Here is an 18,132-nt window from a genome sequence, read left to right as displayed (position 1 = left end):
TGCAAGTACCTGAGCTGAGACTAAAAAACAGCTCTTGGCTGGGGACAGTGAAGGCCATTCCTACCAGAACACTTAACACCACTCAGTAAAATCTGATTAGTATTTCCCCTTCATGACAAACATGGACAGTATGGATGCAAGCCTAGCACACAACATGCCAGAGTAAGAATTACACGTCAAGAGAGGTAGAAAACAATGTTTATGCGGTATTCCATATATAACGTCATTAAGTTTAATCAGAACCAAAGCTTTTCTTACTCCATTTTGTAATACAGAAAAAGGGTTGAGAAGAAAACTCAAAGTTCTTTGTACATTCAATTTAAGCAAAAGGGAGTAACTGCACAGGACTTGGGACTGCTTTAGGAACTTTCATTTTGACAGATAAAAGCAACCATACCAGTGCTGTCTCAGACTCTTGTATAATTCCTCTTTGCCCAGGTCATGGTATGTCTCAGATGATACAGTTGAAAAATAACTTCTATATGTACTGCCTGTGTTGCAAACTCATGTGTTACTCAGCCATTGTATGGGTTGAAACACAGTCTATTACATTTGCCTTTTTTGACAGCAAGGAAAATAAAAATACTTTTCTTGGTTATCACTAGCACATTACCTAATTAGAGCTTATAATGACTAGCTGGCAAAATACATCTGAATGTGACACAGGAATTATAATTAGTAGAATTTTAAAGATCTTCCTCCCTTCGATGAACAAAAATGCAACCAGCAACATACCTCTTTTTTCTCTGTGAACTTCTTCCAGAAGTTTTTCTTGCTTTTTTATCTGTTTAAAGAGAGACTGATGCTCAGCCTCCTTCATCTGTGTAAAGTGCTTAAGCTGTTCTCGGCTCTGCAGTAAGTAGCATCGCAGCTTTTTTTCCTTACTATCTCTCTCCTTTACTTCCTCGCACAGCCACTGTAGCTTGGTCTATGTTAAAAAAATGGCACAACAAAAAATAAGGAATTCTAATGAAAATAAGAGGACATAAATGATAACTGATCAAATTATCTTTGAAGTCACATATTACTCATTTGTACCTATCAGTGAATAATAAAAGCAGACATTCAGATATATTAAGAGGACATACATTGACCTTCAAAGATGTCTCAAGAGACAGAAATATTTTAGCTGATAATTGTGTGTGAAGTAGCAATACACAGATTTTTTAATTTATTTTTAATTCAGGAGCATGAGTTTGCTGGGGTAGGTATGGAAATTCAAACTGAACTAGTGTATACACAGACACCAAGAGATACTCCTTCCTTTCAGCGTATCTTTCTCTCTCTATTCTGTGTTAACAGATTTGAAAGCATTTAATCATTCTAAAAAAGTGACATCAATCCTTTCTGATCAGCAAAAGTTAATGTTTAAGGTTCATGCAGAGGAAAAACAAAAGTTCATAGATAACATTAGTCATGGTCAATACAGTAAATCTAGAAGTGCTGAAAAGGAATACTTTTACATTGCCTGTTTAAAACAAAAGAAAAAACAGCAGAGAATTTTAAGTAGTCATTCATTCTAGACTTTCCTATAGTAGCTAAAGAAACTTAGGTGAGAACGTATGCAAATGGTTATTAGATGCTCTTTGAATGGTCTTTTTAATAACATGCCAGTATCACTTTTTTAAATGAAGACAGTACTTCCTGTGTAACATTTCTCCCTTGATTCCAATCTTGTGTCAGGTATCTGTACTGTTCATCTTTCTTGGTCTACAAGTCTTACATAGACTGTAAATCATCAATAACCTTAAATTATCTTACATGCAATCAACTGTATCTCTTCATTAAGTCAATGATGCTGTGGCTTTGACCTTTTTACATGGAGCAGGAAAAAAAATGCATGTCTTACACAGTTTCACATGATTTACTTTAATCATGAGAAACTCCTTTTAAAGGATATTGGATAAGAAATGTGTTTATGTGCATGAGTCAGAGGAGCCAGAGGAAAGGTGCAAAATGAAAGACAAGGGTTAAAAGTTATCAGTCATCACTTTGAAGATGGTTTCAAGGATGTCTGCACCTACATTGTAGGATTCAAAAACTTCAGACAAAGGGGGAAGGAAAATAGTTCATTTTCCAATAATCCAATCCAATATCACTATTTTAAATAATTTCTTGCCCTGTTATAACCTTGTAAGAGAAACTTAGTCCACTGAATAAGTTTTTCTTGTCTGAAAATAATGGAACCAGATCTGAAGGCTATCACTGCAGTTACTTCAATGCATTTTTTGTAAAAACAGCATTGTTATTTATTTTGCTATGGAGACAGCTACTTCTTGTTGATAGCAAAATTGGGAAAATTATTCCATCAGTTGAAATAACATTCTGGGAATATCAGAATTATTGCCAAAGGAATGCTTTTGTATTTTTCCTTTTCCCCTTTAAGTGTCTTTTCCAACAAACTTTCAGCTGAATGATTATAAATGTTGCATATTAGCTTATTCAGTAAAAGTTCAGAAGGTTTGACTATTACCTTTGTTTCTGCTAACCAGCGATGAGGATCATTCAGCACCATTGGTGTAAGTGATATTGCCTATGGAATAGTAGGGGAGAAAGAAATAGGCATAAAACCGGGAATTAGATACATAACGGAAAGTGTTTCTCACTTACTGGAAATTCATGAAATAAATATTCTTTGCTAAAAATCCAGCTTGGAAATAATATCTGTAAATGGTTTAACTGAATTATTTCACCATAAATTAGTCACATCTAAAACCAAAATTGTGCAAACTCACTGATATAAATTTTGTTTAAAAGGTGCAACTTAATTAAGTTGCAACTACAGTAAATTGGATTCTGAATCTGTATAGTTTTCTCCTAAGAATCACTAAAATTATGTGTTTCAAACATCCTCAGAACATACATCTGCATCGAGGTGCATATTGTTTGAAACTCTATGCCCTTTTTTGAAAAAATCAGTATTTCCAAATAATACAACCAGACTCTACTTTAAAATTACTATTTCTTAAGAAAACGCCAATTTCAATGTCATTCAACTGTTTTTTCCTCCATTCTGCAGAACAACAGTGGATGAACATAAACCAGAATTAGCAGAACCATTAGTCACTGAACTGTTATCAGTGTATCTACAAGTCTCATACACAGCTCTCTCAACAGAAATATATTTAAAATCAAGTAAACTATTAACCTCATGTCCAGCTCATCCTTTATCTCATATGGTCGTATCTCATAATTACTACATTGTGCCTTTCTCTAATTTAAAGGGGTTGGGGTGGGGGGCGGGGTGAGTTAGCTTGTTTGGTTTTAATTTACCACATTTTGCAATTCAGCATGTCTTTATGTACTTTTAGTCCTGGTCCAATAATTTCTGTAGCTAGCATATTTCTTTAAGAGGTAATTATATGGGCTTTATTAACTACACTGAGACCAAAGGCGCCTAAACAGCACCATCTAATCATGTACATACATATGTTTTACATGAAAAATATGACCACATAAGGACTCAGCTGAAAATAAATGCTTTAGTAGTCATGTTGACCATGACTTCACAAAACAAAGCATACCTGAGAGTTGTGACTTCCAATGGCAGCAAACATTATTCTGTGCAACCACGTTCAAGGGTGGCAGCACTCAGTTTATATTTTAAGCATAACTGCTGCACTTATTGCAAGCATAAGACTTCTTATAACAAAAGACTCGTTGGAAAAATAAATCAGAACAATATAGGTAGAATTCTTTGCTGAGAACACCAGTACATGGTGATTATAAAAAATCCAGTACATCTTTCATCAGGGAAGATTAAGCCTGGTGTTTAAGTTCTCTGAACATGTGTATTTGCCAGTTATAAATTCCTCATTGCTCACCTCAACTGCAGCAGCAACAACTTCTTGAAGTAAAGAACTTGGCTGAAACCTTTTAGAAACTTTGGAAATCCTTAAATACTGGGCAGAGGAACAATACAACAAAGAAAACTTCTTACCTTTTAAAAAAATAAATCAGACCAGGCACCACAAAACTGTGTAATGTTTGTTTTCACATTAGCTGTCTAGTCAAAAATTCAGAATCAAATCCGGTTTAAGTTTTCCAGTGATAAACAGTTAAAGGGGATAAATAAGGACAATTGTGAAAGCACATCAGCAAAAATTTATCCAGAAGAGAAAGTCTTCAGGATATGGAAAGTAAGTCTAAGAATGCGTGGTCTGATGATCAAGAATCTGGCAACTATAGCAGATCAAAGTCTTAATAAAAAAAAAAGTCTTATCTGTAAGGATACAGAGGAGGAAGCTTGTTTGTCAAATAGATTTTCTTAGAATTTTCATATGTTTGTGTGCTGCAATATCCCAACTCCATAGGTAAGTGGAGAAAAAGGCATAACTATACTATAAGGCTGAAACACAGTGACTTCTCTCCACATCTTCAAACACAACAGGTGAGGAGATAAAATAGAAAATAAAACAAAGAAAAAATATTAGTGGATTTTCAGTGTCAATGCTGAAAAATATCTATTTCAAGAGCAGCCCAGCCCAGTTAAGTGACCAGGAACTGTAGAGTAAAAAGCACGCTCTATTTAAATAGCAAGACAAAAAATGCATAATCTAAGCGTACTCTATAGTTACAGCTAAGGCTAAAAAGCCACCTGGTCAAGCACTCATGATTTAACTGACCATAATTCCAGTGAGTATTGAGACAAACTGAGTTGGACTGTGTTTTCTTCTCAGCTGTGTACAATGTCTATTTAATAGGATTAGCCATGCAGAATCATCTGGAGCAAGGAAGAGAGGATGCTGTCCCTGGGAAGCAAATGAGAATGCTCAGGAGAAAAAGCTAATGGGAGACAAGAGTTGCAGGAATAGCAGTACAAGAGTAGAAAAAAAAAAAAAAGTTACAGCAAGATACAAGTTCCCTGAAACTCTGAGTTTGAATTTTCAGGATACAAGGATCTGCTCCAGAAAAGAAGAGTTTATAAACTCTTTCCACTTCCAGCATTTACCTCTACTTAAAAAAATATTACAACCTTTATTTCATTTTTCCCCAAGTTTAGAAGACTTTTATGTCTTTCTTGAGGACTTCCTACATCTAAGGAGATGGCACAGGAAATCTTGCATCAAAATTCCAGCTGATATAAGGTCCTTCCACACAGGCAAACAACAGGAGAACTATTTGTCACAATAAAAATTGACAAAAGAAAGCAGTAACAATTAACACATGAGGAGATCTTCACAGTATTCCATTCTAATACCTAATAATATATATCTATACCAGCTAAATATCCATAATCCTACTGCCCATAACTTATCTACACAAGTTAAGTGATAGGTGACAACAATGTATACAAATTCTGCTACAAACATCCATTAAGAAAATAACAAAATCTGCAGCATACTTAAAAATTAGAATTACTTTGAATTTCTCCATAGAGTCCCGAGAAAAAATTTCACAAGCAGCATCAATTTCGCTTCCTATCACAGTGAGAATGGATTCCTGTTCCATTTCTAAGTGATGCAGTTGATCTTTAAACTGTAATCTGGCCTCATCCATCCTTCTCAAATTATCTTCTTCATTGCTTATCTGTTTCTCCTGGAGTGAAAGATGAAAAACAAAACAAAGAGAAATTTTGCATTACTAATATGACATACATCATTAGTAATATCTCTTTCAATTTTATAATCACACTATACTCACTCATGCACTGAATTCAGTTCCTTGACATGGAAAATTATACCTTCCAACAGTACTCCTAAATTTCTCTCTTGCTTCTCCTTATTCTCCCGTAAATCAGTTATGAAGAAACTGCTACCAAATCCAAACCCAACAGTCAAAACCAGACATTATGAACCTTTTCCAGAGTAGAGATAGAACCCACAACAAATACTCCCCTTATTATCTTTTCTGTGACCCAGTTACAGGCATCTACTCTTTCATCACAAAGAGATCCCTGAAGGAAACATGTATTGGCAGTCAGTGTGTTCACAAAGGAAAAGTGCTCAAAGAATACCTCATAGGACAGTGACTAGCACTGAGGAAAGCATTTTATGTCATCCAATGTCAGAAAGATCGTTAAATATGTCACATCTTTTTAAAATTCAGATTCTCTTCCTTTACATCTATGATAGATATAACTGAACCTGGAAGCAGTTTTCTTATACAATATATTGAATTATGCATTGTAATTAATATAACAAAACTATCTTGTTAGAAGTGAAATTGATTCACACTTTGCTGCTGAGATCAGGAGGATGCAATGCAGCAAAGGTAAACATTTTAACAGGCACATTTTAGTTGTTGCAAACGCACTGAAAATGGTGAGAAAAACAAGAATAATAATTTTGAAAATTTATTAATTATGGATCTTTGCAATGACATGGTACAACTGTTTTAATTGTATTTATTGATAATCTTCATTACACTACTCTCATGAGACACCACTTTGGAGCTAGGTAATTTCTAATATACAAGTTCTGTGAATGGGATACATATGGAACCATAGAATCATTTAGGTTGGAAAAGACCCTTGTGATCATCAAGTCCAACCATAAACCTAACACTGCTAAGTCCACCACTCAACCATGTCCTTAAGTGCCATGTTTACACATCTTTTAAATACCTCCAGGGATGGTGATTCAACCACTTCCCTGGGTAGCCTGTTCCAATGCTTGAGAACACTTTTGATGAAGAATTTTTTCCTAATACCCAATCTAAACTCCCTGGTGCAATTTGAGGCCATTTCCTCTTATCACTTAGTGATAAGCTAGTCTTATCACTTCCTACTTGAGAGAAAAACAAACAGAAAACTTTTCAGGAGGTTGTATACATATATATGTATAGGTGTTATATCTATTAGCAATATAGGTGTTTTTTAATATAGGTGACCTTCAAATGTGAAATAGCCATACCTGATAAGCACCTTGCTTTTTTCATTTAATTCATAGAAAAATACTTGAGTTAGTACCTATTTCAAACTGAAGGAATGACAAGAATTTTTAATATGCACAGGTTCCAATATTTCTGCACTACTCATATAGGAGTTGAAATATCAGCTCTGATCTAGGGCAGTATTCTGAAGGTAATAAGATTGCAACATATATGCTTCCAGTGCCAGTATTCTATGCTGTCTCATTATTCACTGAATGTAATCCATCACATGCTGAAGTTCACTCCCAAAGACCATGACTAAAAGAGTATATAACTCAGTATTTTCATCTGCTTGATTTTTCTATGTGCCACTATTCCCCAACTGTGGGTATGTATGCCAGGTTGAAAACCTTCTGAGTCACTGACAATGTAAAATTATCATTCAGCATTTGGGTTAGAAGATTAACAATGTCTAAATTAATGTCTAAATTGTGTTAGAAGACTAAAGGCGTCTAGATTAACAACGGCTAAAAGCAAAAGAATTTGTGCTTGTTAGGGAAGAAACAGATAAGAAGGGATTCCTTAAAATAACAAAGCAGAAACTTAAGGACTACACACACAGCCGGTAGTTATCGAAAGTGCTGAGAGGAACTAGTTTTTGAAATGAGCATGCGCTAGAGCAGCACATGGATTTGCTGTTATTTTTAGAATGTACAAGAATATATAAGGACTTGTTTTTCTAATAAAGTTCGGAGCTTAACTGTTAACCATATTGGTGTGTGTCTTGTCTCACAACCTCGTCCTGCAAAAAGGGTTCCCTACTACACTCAGCATTCTACTTTCAGAGGCTACAGGAGAAATTAAGTCACTACTCAGAAGTACATAGAACAAAGACAAGAATAAGAAAATTTTACCATTATTCTCTGCACCTTCACCTTTCATGAAAAAAAAAAAATCCAAGCTATGTATAATAATTATATTTCTTTGAATTAGTATTTGCAATAAGGGCAGATTGACATTAAAAGTATAAAAAAATGTGGAAGAGAAACAGATAATTCTTTTGTAACACAATAGGCTTCTGCAGTTGACAGCTAGTATGATGTTCTCAAGACGTAATATTATCATTTCCCCCATCCTAACACCCCTTCTGACAATCTACAAGAAAACCACAATAGTAAATATTCTCTTGAATTAACTGATTAACACAATCAAGTGGAACTCTCCATCTGCATTTACCTTCAAAGGTTGCAAACACAGGATCATGTGCTTAAAAGCTTCTCCATTCTGTCCCAGCTTAGTGATAAAAGATCACCTTGGTCTAAAAACTCTATCTTCCCAGTATTAGGTAAGATTGGAGCTAGTTACAAGTGACTGCAGAAGACTATGTACGCTCCCACAAGCACATTTCCTTAATAATAGATATTATAGCACTAAAATCCCAACCTAGGAAAAAAACACATTTTGAATTTTCATTTCAGGTACTTTTTCTTAGTCTGACAAGTTGAGCTTTTAAAGCACTTCCTGTTAGTTTAACAAGCTAAGATAAATACCATGTTTAAGATTTTTCTCATTCCATACTTTGAAAAAACCACGCAAAAAACCCAGCACAACATTCTTCTCTCGGGGGTAGGAGTCAAACATACTGACAATATATGCTGAAAATATAAGCAGTATAACAAAAGCAGCTAACAGCATTTCCAATAATCACTTTACCTTCCTATATTCAAAATAAGGCCATTTTAAGCTCAACACCTAAGTGACATGAACTTCATTTATAACAACAAAATACGAGTTGAAAATTAAATTGAAAAACCTGAAAAGCCACAAAGGATCTACAATATCTATGGGCCTCTTAGCAGATTTAAATAGCTTGAAACTATTGAGCTAATGAAAAATTATCTGCTGAGTATTCAGCAGTACATGTGAAATGAATGAATAAACCTCTTGTATCATGTTAATATAAATACCTGTATCAAAAATTTTCTTTCCATAAGGATAAGAAATTACTAAGTTGACACAGAAGAGCAAGAACCTTCCAGCTAGAAGCTAGAATATCCAATATTTTAAAATGAGGATATCATGAAAAATTTATAAGCCATTTCCAACAGGATGCATAATTTTTTTTTTCTTGAATTTTAATGTAGGAAATCAAGTTTGTCAAAGATTAGAAACAACATTTTCAATGTTAATATGAATTAAGTACTGACAGATATGTGCCTTACACTGGAGAAGACAAAACTTCACCGACATACAACAATACTTATCTGAAATCACAATGTTGCAGGAAGATAAATTTAAGATACCAAACCACCACAATGTAAAATACATTCATGTTGAGAAAAGCATATTAAAAAGCAATGCTGTAGAACCAATCATGGGAAAAGTAGAACTCAAGAAAGCAGAAAGAGAAGTTACAAAATAAAATTCTTCAACAATTCTGTATTTAACACTACATTTTTGAAAAGAAATGCTGACAACTTCAGGTTGTGAGACTGCAAATTAACATTTGATAGTAAATATTATTAACAGAACACCAGGCAATGAGAATGGCTGGCAGACAGCGTCCATCTCTAGAAAATGTGAATGTCTTTAAAAACTTGCCATATTTTAAACATTCAAGCAGAAAATAGTTTTCATGAAGTTATTTAGAATTTCTTTTACTGTGCTCACATTGCTTATCTACTTCAAATTAGCTCCAAATTATTCATAACTGCACTGCAACTTTAAGAAAATGTGATGAAAACTAGAAATGTTTGGTTAAACACTTGTTGGTTACCTATATTAGAAATAGGGCAGGCAACAGGATTTATAGTTCTGCTCCTAGGTAGTATTAGCAAATCTTTGGAGGCATACAACTAATGACTCAGCCAAAGCACTACTGCCTTCTTTGATTTATATAGAAACTGCATACTATAGTATGACTATGTACATTCCTTAATATGTGCATGTATTTTTGTATTTTAAGTTTACCATCTATTTCTATAATTCATTGTTTATTTTAGGTATTTATCAGCAAGAGACACTGACGCATCACGATTAAGACCATTTAAGTTTACCTTTTTCTCCAGTTCTTGTTTTACAAGCTCACATTTCCGCCTAAGTTTTATATTTTCTTCTTCATTTTGGGTTAATTCTTCTGTCAATTTATCACACTCAATTTTTATCTTCTCCAGTTGTCGACACTGAGTCTTGACTATGTTTTTCTCTTCTAAAAGTTCCATCTGATGGCAATGGGAAAATAGATTACAGTCACTATGAGTTATTTTAAAACATTCCCAGACTGTAGAGTTTCAAATCTGTGGAACAGTATTACAGAAAGATAACTATATTTAATATTTTACATTTGAGTTATACTAAGTGCAATCACTTATCTGAACATGGAAAACATGGATCACAGACATAGAACCATACAGTATTTTAAAAGCATCAAATATAAGTCTCAGATTCTGCATTTCAACTCTGCTACACTCATCAGCTTACATCATATTAAGAAGTATTTATGCAACTTTTCCATGACTGAAATAATTTGGAATCAGAAAGTCTATAACTACCATTTCACTTCAGGATCTAATATTAAATTTATATCGGCAAGGAAATAACTGCAAGGATTTGGTATTTTTAATTTCTATAACTGTGTGGTTTTAAATATATTCATAGAAACATTGCAGAGAAAAAAAAAATAATTTAAGGGCCTTGAAAGCCCTGAATAGGTGAGTGAATAAAGTATACCAGTTTCCAGTGGAAAAGATAACTGACTGAAACTGACAGATTTGAGAAATTCTCTAGAATATATAGAAAATGAAAAAAAATACAGAAAGGACACAATTTCACACTTATTACTCAAAACCAACTTCATATTAGATAAATTCTGGGATGCAGTTACACAGAAAATAAACCTGCAGAGTAAATTCCTTCCTGAGTAAAAGCAAAAATTCTATTATCCTAATTACATTATAAATATAATTTTTATGGGGAAGAAGGCTAAGGAGCGAAGTTTTACAAGTCAATTTAGACACTAGAGCTAACAAACACACTTCCAAAGAACAATTCCAAGAAACAACTTTGGTCTAAGCCCACAGATACTTATGGGCACAAGGACAAGCTTGCAATACCCAAAACATTTTCTATGAATAAAATCAACTATTCAGATCTATATTCTATAAAATGAGCTTTTCAGTTCCTGCTAAAGTTAACTGTATTATAATGTCTATGCAGATAGAGATAGTCCAAAAACCAAATTGCTCACTTATATTACCTTTAAGACACAATGGAGAAAGTTAATTTTTATTAATTTCTAGTATGGACAAGGCAGATGTGACCATAATTTAACTGATCTGGATTGAACCCATTTTCCACATCTGATAATCAGGAAAACAAGAACTCCCACTTGGTATATGTATAGCAAACAATTCAAGAAGAAATACGCATATATACACAATTTTACATGTATAGATAAATAACTATATAATCTTTCATTAAAGATTAATACTTGGAAGTTCTGTCAGGCACGAGGACATTTTGTACTTAATTATTCTAAGAGAACAAGGATATTTTTAAAGCAAATGAGAGCATGTAGTAAAATTAGGGGACGTATTCAGAGCTTCTGAACACATAGCCGATTAGGGACCGCTAAGTGAATCAATTAATTTCCTATGCCTAGTTTATCTATCATTTTAAGTAAGAAAACAAAACAAAACAAAAAAAAAAAAAAGGACAAAAGACAGAGACACTGGTTGGCAATCCTTTAGGATGTTCTAGCAGAAACAGAATTAAAAGCTTAAGCACCAGAATCTCAGTACTGAGACAGTAAGATCCTTTGCAACACTGACTTGCACAAAACTCTACACTCTTCAAGTACTAGAGGAGGAGTTCTACTGTAGTTCTACAATATTCCTATAGTACCTCCCCTACTATCTCAAAAAATCCTTATGCTTTTCCAACTCAGTGCAGCACTACAGAAAGCCAGACAAGAGTGAAGCAGAAAGTATCATACAGAGGCAAGAGAAGGAAGAACAATAAGGATCAAAAGTAACTTTTTACAATCTATAAAGCAGTTGGTTCTGCAAACACAGGGCTCCACTCCCTTAATTTCCCAAACATAATTCATCAGAATTCCTCTTCTAGTTAAGTTTAAGGCTCTGGGTCTTAAGAGAATGCGTTAAATTTCCATTTACTCCCTGAGTCTCTCCCAACTGACATTAAGACTTTAACATTAACAACCTTTGGACAGGGTTATGTATATTCTTTCTCAAAAGCAGTTACAAAGGTTGGACAAGGCTGAGGCATAAATAAAGTCAAGATTATTACTGTAACAGTAGAAGACAATTGGTTACTGGGCACAAAAACTTACCAGACAAAAAAGACAGTAGGTATAAAACCCCTTTCTGTTGGATATCCATAAATTCTATCCTAAAGCCACAATATTTAAATACAATTCGATAACATGCATGTGAATTTTACCTTAATTTGGAAGAAAAGTATGTTGATGAAAGTGAAACCCAATTGCAACGTAATGAGTTCAGATAAAAAGTAACCAAATCACCCGCACAATGACATGTTCTCATCAGATCTTCCTACAGATGGATATGATTATCTATTTTGTTGCACTTGCAGTCTTTGAATCAAGAGAATGTTGTGTATTAGCATTTTGTGTACTTCTAAAAAAAAGTTTCCTAACCTAATAACTTATAAAATTCATCTCCCTCAAGCCCTTTGCTCTTCTCTGAAACAGAGACACAAAGCTGTAAAAAAACCAGTCTAGATTAAGGATTCTGGAATAGTCATGGCTCTGTAAATAAAAGAAGGAAGTGAATTTTATAAATATTCTGTTTAGGTACAACAATCAGTACCAATATTGAGGCCCTTACTGTAAAATGGACCTTTCCATAGGAGAGGAACATAATCACAATCAACTCATTTTGTGCTTACTACCATCCAGAATACACTTTCCTCCTCATCTCTTGATATTAAGTGTACAGTCTTAATTTCAGTGTCACTGTCAAAGAGAAAACACATATTTGGACAGATCATTTAAATAATGTTAGACACATTACAAGTTAAGCCCCCAATATTTTCAATGATCCTTCCACTAACAACCATCTAGATTTCTTTTATTGCCATTTTCATTAAATGCTTTCTGTGTTTTCCAGTGCTTAAGAAATATCCTCAATTATTATGCCATGAATGATATATTAAATAACTAACTATTCTTTTCTAAGTAACATCAATTCATGACTGCAAGTGTGGAAAATATGCATTTTTAACTAGTTGCATATTTGTGAGAAAAGAGGAAATAAAGATGCTTACATTACTTCTGATGAAGTACATCATGAATTACTTGAGCTTTGATTATGGATTTTACAGCTTTTTATGGTTAAATTGGTAGAATTTTGACATGAGCAAATTTTTAATTTGATGGGACTGAAGTAGAACGCATATTTATAGTGCTTCAGAAGTGCACCCAAAATATGTTAGTAATTTACAGCCTATCTGGAAAACTACTGCCTCCATTAATAAAAATATTACTATTATTAGAACACACAAAATACTATCTTACATATATATTTAACCATGTAATCAAAATCACTCCAATGTTAGCACAATGTATACCTTATACAACTACTGACAGTTAATTGTACAGTTTAGACCACTTCAACTCAACTTTTCAAGCCATTAAAATGCTCATTTTCTTTCCAATGCAATAGCCTTGAATCAGGAGTAAATTATGTAAACAAAAGACATTAGCATTGTATTCATGAAGAAAGAAGTTATTTCATCATTTACTCTATGAACACAGTCACTTTTCTGGGAAATTGTACAGAAATTAGAAATTCTAAAAACTCCTTGAAATAGAAAGAACTATCAAAATGAACCTTAACAAGTGTTATACATTACCACTATTCACATTCTAAAAACATTTCCAGATACAATGCAGTATTTCTGTCATGCAATTTAACATCACGCAATTTAAACATTTACAAAAATGCATCATCCCTGAAATACTGCAAGTTCTTCAATAGGGCTGTGACAATAATTGTAAAAATAACAGCCAAAGAAGGAATCAAATCACATTAAAACACTACAGCCTGATAGATCTCCTCCTGTTCTGATCACAGATGTACCTATTTCACCACTTTTGAACTAAAAAGGCTTTCTTACCCCAAATTAAAACTGCCCATATATTATTACCTTCATCACACAATGGGGGAGGGGAGGCGTAAGGGAAGTCTGATACCGGAAATCTTCAGAATAAGTACCTTTAGCATTCTAATCTGAGCCTCTGCATCATCCTTTTCTTGTTTAAGTAGTTTCATCAGCTCTTGAACATTTCGTTCATGTTTGATTTTAACGTTTTGTAACTCTGATCTAAGATCTGCCAGCTCCTGTTGGTGAACTTCTCTTTCAATCTTCAGCTGCCTGTTAGCTGAAGTCATCTCTTCACGCTTAGATTCCTGCTCTTTCTGGAGATCTGAGAGGCTCTTATGTAATTCCTTTTTGACTTTCTCCTCTTCTGCTATTCTGTTTGTTAGTTCCACACGTACAGAGCTTAAGTTTTTTACATCTGCTTGCATTTCTAAGAGCCTTTCTTGGTCTTTTTTATGGATCAAGTTAATAGTTGCAAGTTCGGTCTCCAAGTGTTCTTTTTCAGCTTGCATTTGATTTTGTAGAAAGACTTGCTTTTTCAACTCATTCTCCAATTTATTTACAGTACCTTGAACTTCTTTGATTTCTTCTTCAAGAGATACCTGGTGAGACTTCATTTCATTCAGCTTTACCTCCTTGCAGTGGAGAAGTTCTTCCTGCTGGGCTCTCTTTGTAAGCACATCATTCAGCTCTTTCCGAAGGTTTTCTATTTGGTGTATAGCAGAGAGAAGTTGACTTCTGAGGTCATCCTTTTCTTTGAGAGCCTAGGGAAGAACAAAAAGAAATCCAGTGAGACCTAAAGTAATTTAAGAAAATTGTTGGAAGGATGTCCTTAGACATTCCTAGTGTCTAAGGAACAATTAGCACACTTCAGCCTGTGAATACTACATTTCATTAAACTCATGTTACACGCACCCTTCCTGATTCTTACTCATCTCAAGTTACCGTTTAAATTTAAAACGTTTGCTTTAAAACAAAAAGGCCCTTACAGCACACCTATAAGTCACAGACAACTTTTAATACAGGAAAAAAAAATGATGTATCACATAAAATATTGGTTTCTTTAAACTGGGCTTAAATAAATTTTACACTGAGTTTTACTGTTTCCACTAATTCCACAGCCTGTACACATTTCTTCTAGATATATACAAAATTACTTGAAACAATCAAAAACAAAAAGGCAATTAAGGTTGACAGTGTGAAGGTTAAAAGCAATTTAAAAAAAAAAAAATCATAATTACATCAAGAAAAAGCAGTGCAAAACAAAATACAAAAATAATAAATTAAGGATATGGGGTATCCAAATATATCAGTATTTCAGCCTCTCTAAAACTGTCTTGCCATTCTAGTTGCATGATTTGGAAAAAAAAAAAAAAAAAAAAATTAAAACACACCATAAGTAACTTGCTTTGAGTATAAGCATGTGTTCTACATCCCATACATAGAAGAAAATAAGTTTCAAGAGACAGAAGATGTTAGAGATTCCAACTGTCAACCGATATCAAGGATAACCACATAGGCAAGACTTTCACCAAGTCTAATATCCCAATAACTCCAAAAGAATTAAACCTAAACAGTCTTTCTATAGCTCACCCAATGTCTGCATATATTTGGAACATCTCAAAATTGCAAGCTATGATTATAATTCAATTTTGAAAATTTGCCATCAACTCTTTTAAGTCCTATAACAGAAAACAAAGACAACAGACTGCCATTTCTCCTTTTTCTTTATTATTTATTTTTATAGAGTTTTGTCTCAGATATTAATTATCTGTATATTTCAAAGACGGTTATGTTCACCTAGTTCACTTAAACTTATCACAAATGCTGTATCTAGATTGATTATATCCTCATATGGAAACTGTGTACGACTTTATACTGAGAATGTGAAATATTGTTTGCATTATTTTCTCCTCCACAACAACAGACAAGTTATTGGAGGATATGTGATATCAAATAAAGAGATTTTCTTCAGGAGTGACACTTAACTCGAATTTGTTGGCAAGACGCTGATGATTTTAAAAATAAGAACTAATACTGGCACCCTTTCTTAAATGGAACTTAAATCAAAATGACTAAATTTAGCATTTTTATACATTTATTACATAAAAAGAGGTAAAATCAAGTACTCTTATGTAACAAAGAAAACATCAATGTGGACAGCACTATCAATTGCCATTACAAAGACCTGTCCAGCATTTACATGAACAGTGATTTTAGAGCCTTCTGAGGCTCCTCCTGCTTGTTATTCACAACTCACTCTCTTTACTTTTTGCTTCTCATTTGTCTATTATGAGACACACGACTTCTAAATGATTCAGGTTTTCTTCCTTCCCTTAACGCCTCCACTTACCTAGGCAAAAGATGACCAACATCTTAAATGTTTGCAAAACTTATTTCCTCAGACAACTGCTAGGACTAACCAATACAAGATGGAATGAACTGTTGGAGCATAAATAGAGGAAATAATAATAAAAAATATTGAATATGCTAGGTAGGTCAGGAGAGAAACAGCAGTCCCACAAATCACAGCTTATATGTGCTAGAGTTTATTAATTTCAACTCGGTATTAGACCCATTGTGGCTTCTGTGCTCTGACCATGCTCATACATTCATGTACCAGTCTCAGAAGAGGTTACTGCATCAGGAATAACATGTAACCACTGTCCACTGCATGAGAGAATGCATAAGTTGAACATGGGTTATTACTTAACGTGTCCAAAATATTTTACAAATTTTTTTTTACATCATATTATTCCCTTAAAAATTAATGACAAATAAACTGAGTTGTGTTAACTGTTAACTGAAAAGATAAGTAAAAGCAACGTTCATAGAGAAACTTTATAAGAAGAAAGCTTTGATTAAGTGAAGAGTCTGGAATAAATGATAGATGAGGAAGAGAACACAGAATTCTAATAGCTAAGAAATATTGCCATCTATTAGCTGTATTATAGTTCACCAGATAATTTGGTTCAGCACTTAAGGCAGAATGTGGTTTAAGTCACAATTCACATAAACAAACTCCTTAATTTCCAAAACAAATGGAAAGAGTACAAAAAAAAAACCCACAGTCAATTTTACCTGACTGTTCTTGTCCATCAGTTGACTGATCGTTTCCTTTTGTTTTTCCACATCACGATCTAGTTTCTTACACTTCAGCTTCCACTGGCGGATGGCTTCCTGTGCTCTCACCTTCAGATCTTCTCTTTTTTTCTCAACCTCCAGCCTGAGTGCCTCTGAATGTTTGAATTCAGTGAGGTACCGTTCTGCTTCCTTAGTACTCTCTTCAACCTGTTGAGCTAACTCAGCAGACTGGAGTTCAGTTTGTCTACGTCCATTCTCACAAACCTTGTAGCAACTCTGTATCTCCTTTAGCTGGTTCAGCATTTTTTCCTGCTGCTTCTCCCTGTTTTCCAGGTCAGATGTTAACACCTGGAATCATCATAGAAAAATAAAAAAATTCCAATTCTAAATATATACAATATGAAGCCTTATAAAACAACATACAGCAATGTTAAATCACATTTCTGTCTAAAATATTAACAGCATAAAAGATCTCCTTGGCTATCAGGGAAGCCCTGTTAGCCCAAGAGAACCTCTGCAGCGGTAAAGAATTTCAGCACAAGATATAAAATACATGATTACTCTATCACGTATTTTACCTTCTACATTTATTCCTCTTCTGGTTGTTCTTATTTTTTATATTTTAAGTTTGAGGAGGAATCATTGACCAGGAGCCACATATGTTACCCACTAGACAAATATGGAATAAAGCAAATAGGAAGATGTAAGGAGGTAAATATAAACAGGTGAGAGGAAGAAGAAAATTGGCAAGGAAAGAACAGCATTCACCATAGCAAAAGTAATATATAGTATGAGCTAGTTGTTACCCAGTTTTATATGCTGGTTGCTTTCATGGAAGCAACATGCTGAATAAAGGTATTCTGAAAAGCACTGATGAATATAAAGAATACATCAGCTTGGTAGAGGTTTCTAAAAGAAAGTGCAAAGATGTTTGAAAATATTAGAGCCAACATTAGTTAGCATTTCAATACTGAATGAAACAAACTATAAAAATAGCAAGCACTGCCCATTCCAAATCTGATACTTCTCAGGCAGGACAGTCTCATAAGCAAGTCAGGAAAAACATTCTCTATCTACCTTCTGCAAGGGCAT

At 34.0% G+C, this 18,132-nt stretch overlaps 1 protein-coding gene across 1 annotated transcript in view; it reads right to left on the bottom strand.

The window, feature by feature from the left end:
* The window catches only part of CEP128 (centrosomal protein 128), a 121,925-nt gene that overhangs the window by 62,853 nt on the left and 40,940 nt on the right, over positions 1-18,132 (bottom strand). The window contains exons 12-17 of the mRNA XM_026849569.1: positions 17,038-17,388; positions 14,070-14,720; positions 9,870-10,034; positions 5,362-5,538; positions 2,474-2,533; positions 736-928 (exon numbers count right to left, since the gene is read on the bottom strand). Coding sequence (XP_026705370.1) covers positions 736-928; positions 2,474-2,533; positions 5,362-5,538; positions 9,870-10,034; positions 14,070-14,720; positions 17,038-17,388 — 1,597 coding nt within the window. The remainder of the gene's footprint in view (positions 1-735; positions 929-2,473; positions 2,534-5,361; positions 5,539-9,869; positions 10,035-14,069; positions 14,721-17,037; positions 17,389-18,132) is intronic.

This window comes from Athene cunicularia (genome assembly GCF_003259725.1).
Source record: "Athene cunicularia isolate RWA chromosome 5 unlocalized genomic scaffold, athCun1 chr5_part1, whole genome shotgun sequence".
NCBI lineage: Eukaryota > Metazoa > Chordata > Aves > Strigiformes > Strigidae > Athene > Athene cunicularia.
This window is presented reverse-complemented; position numbering and strand designations above follow the sequence as displayed.